The following is a 2,846-nucleotide window of genomic DNA, read 5'->3' as shown; positions in this document are numbered from 1 at the left end:
TTTGGTTTTTCGAGACAGGGTTTCTCTGTGGCTTTGGAGCCTATCCTGGAACTAGCTCTGTAGACCAGGCTGGTCTTGAACTCACAGAGATCCACCTGCCTCTGCCTCCCGAGTGCTGGGATTAAAGGCGTGCGCCACAACCGCCCGACTTGACTGTCTTGAGGCTTATAGACCAGCCTGGCCTTGAACTCACAGAGAAAGTGCTAGGATTAAAGGTGTGAGCCACCATACCTGGCCCAATATTTTTATTATTACATTTCCTGTCTGTCTGTCTGTCTGTCTGTCTGTCTGTCTGTCTGTGTGTTGCCATGACGCATATGTGGAAGGCTGAGGACAGCTTGCAGAAGTCAGTTCTCTTTTCTACCATGTGGGTCCTGGGCATTAAATTCAGATCATCACAGACTTAGAAACTAGTGCCCTTCCACACCCCCTCCCCACCCCAAGCTGTCTCACCAGTCTCAACTTTACAATATCCCCTCCCCAACAAAACCTGAAGAGCTTGAAGACTTTAGACAGGTGGGCTGCAAACCCTGGAGTCAGTGATTGCTCCTGAGACCTTGAAGAAGAAGCTGATCTTCACCTTCACCTCCCTGACCACCCACTGTTGCCTCCTCCAGGCCTAAAGTAAAAGTAGGCCTAGGCCTCCAGGGAGATGCTGTGGCCCATGGTGGGGTCAAAGGTAGCTAGAAGTATTCTCTGTCTATCCCGTCCAGTCTGCCTGGACTGGTTTTTCCTCTACAAACTGGGTCCCCACAGCCATTTATAAAATAACCACTCAGAGACTTAATATAAATTATAATTGTTTGGCCAATGGTTTATAGGCTTATCACTGGCTAGCTCTTCCTCTTATAAATTAACCCATTTCAGGGCTGGAGAGGTAGCTCAGAGGTTAAGAGCACTAGCTGTTCTTCCAGAGGTCCTGAGTTCAATTCCCAGCAACCATATGGTGGCTCACAACCATCTGTAATGATATCTGGTGACCTCTTCTGGCCTACAGGCATACATGCAGACAGAATACTGTATATACATAATAAATAAATAAATATTTTTAAAAACTTAACCCATTTCTACTGATCTGTGTATTGTCACATGGCCACGGCGTTACCTCTGTTCTGGCATCTTTCTCCTTAGGCTGCTGCTGTGCATCCATCTACCTATCCATCTATCTATCTATCTATCTATCTATCTATCTATCTATCTATCTATCTATCTATCTACCTATCCATCTATATATCCATCTATCTATCCATCCATCTATCTATCTATCTATCTATCTATCTATCTATCTATCTATCTATCTATCTATCTATCTATCTATCTGTTTGGATTTCCCACCTAGGTATATTCTGCCTGGCCATCGGCTGAAACAACTTTCTTCCTCAACCAATAAGAGAAACCCATAGTCACAGGCTACAGAAGGACATCCTACCTCAATGGGATGCTTGCTGCTCCCCTCACCCCTGAGGAGCAGGAACTATGCATGGTCTGACAACCAGGGTGAGCATAAGCACACAATGGAACCTTCCACTCCAACCTCTATGCTGGGGATGAAACCAGATGCATGCCAGGCAAGCTCTCCACCACTTGGCCCCACCCCTGCTACCGTCTTAATTAACACAGGGGGATTCTAGGGCCCAAGCTCTTTTTAGGATGACCCCGGAGTTTGCGGCCTTTTGCAGCCCTCTGTCCTCCCAGCCCAGCTGAGTAGGCAGACATGCCCTGTGTCACAAGGTTAACTCTAGCACCAAGGATAGTCAGCTTAGATGCCACCCAGGCCCTGTTCTCCATTATCCCGCCCCACTGCTAGAGAAAAGGCTCCCAAAGAAAGACTGGCTAAATTGGTGTCCTGAGCACAAACGAGGACAGAGAGGTGGTGGGAGGGGTAACATAAATCTTGATTCTAACCCAGCATAGCACATCTGTAACCCCAACTCTTGAGAGGCTAAGGCAGGAGGATTGTAGTGCGAAGTCTGTCTGAACTACATAGCAAGACACTGATTTCCTCCCCCCCCCCGCCCCAAATAAATAAAAAAACTCACTGATTCAAACTCAGTATCACCCTCCCTTATCATCCCCCAAAGTATTGTCATGGCAACTTCTCACAGCCCGGTGGCTGCACCCACACACCTACTACACACCTCCAGCGTAAAGCAAGACAGTCATCTCTCATTTCCTGTGTACCTGCAGCTCTGGCTATGAGTCATCCCCTCCATTCAGCCCACCAGGACAGCCACTTGGTAGGCTCAGGCCATTCAGGACCCTTGCTTTACAAGTACCTGTGACATCACCAGCTGCCCACAACCTCCTGTGACCTCACCACCTGGACAACTGAGCCTAGCAGAGCCCCAGCCACTCCTTCCCAACCACCACTCCTAGCAGGGGGCATAGATGACCGCCGAGCCCCTGGAAGAGGCTGAAGCCACCAGCAGGCCAGTATACGATCTTCCCGACGCCTCCGTGGGCAACGAAGCTGATGACAACTCTTCAGAATCGCCTGGAGAGTCCCAAAGTCAGGACTTCCTGCCTGATGATGTCCCACCGGTAGGTATCACTGCGGCATTCTCCGAACATGAGGATGTAGACCAGGCCTCTGAGACGACAGCCGTTGCCGCAGAGAACGATGAAGATCAACTCACGATTGCGGCTGACACCTTCATGGGGCAGGATGAAGACCGGGCCCCCGTGCAGAGTGCCACCTCCATGGAGCAATATGTAGACCAAGTGTCCGTGCAGATGGCCACTCTCACTAGGCAGGATGAAGACCAGGCCTCCATGCAGACTGCCACCTCTAAGGGACAGGATGAAGACCAGGCCTCCATGCAGACTGCCACCTCTAAGGGACAGGA

The 2,846-nt window shown here is 49.8% G+C and overlaps 1 protein-coding gene across 1 annotated transcript in view; it reads left to right on the top strand.

The window, feature by feature from the left end:
- Nucleotides 1-2,388: 2,388 nt before the first annotated feature.
- The window catches only part of Tex44 (testis expressed 44), a 1,738-nt gene continuing 1,280 nt past the window's right edge, over nucleotides 2,389-2,846 (top strand). The window contains exon 1 of the mRNA XM_026786139.1: nucleotides 2,389-2,811. Within this exon, the coding sequence (XP_026641940.1) occupies nucleotides 2,389-2,811 (423 nt within the window). The remainder of the gene's footprint in view (nucleotides 2,812-2,846) is intronic.

This window comes from Microtus ochrogaster, linkage group LG4, assembly GCF_000317375.1.
Source record: "Microtus ochrogaster isolate Prairie Vole_2 linkage group LG4, MicOch1.0, whole genome shotgun sequence".
NCBI lineage: Eukaryota > Metazoa > Chordata > Mammalia > Rodentia > Cricetidae > Microtus > Microtus ochrogaster.
Note: the sequence above shows the minus strand (reverse complement) of the source record. Positions and strands in the feature narration are given on the sequence as shown.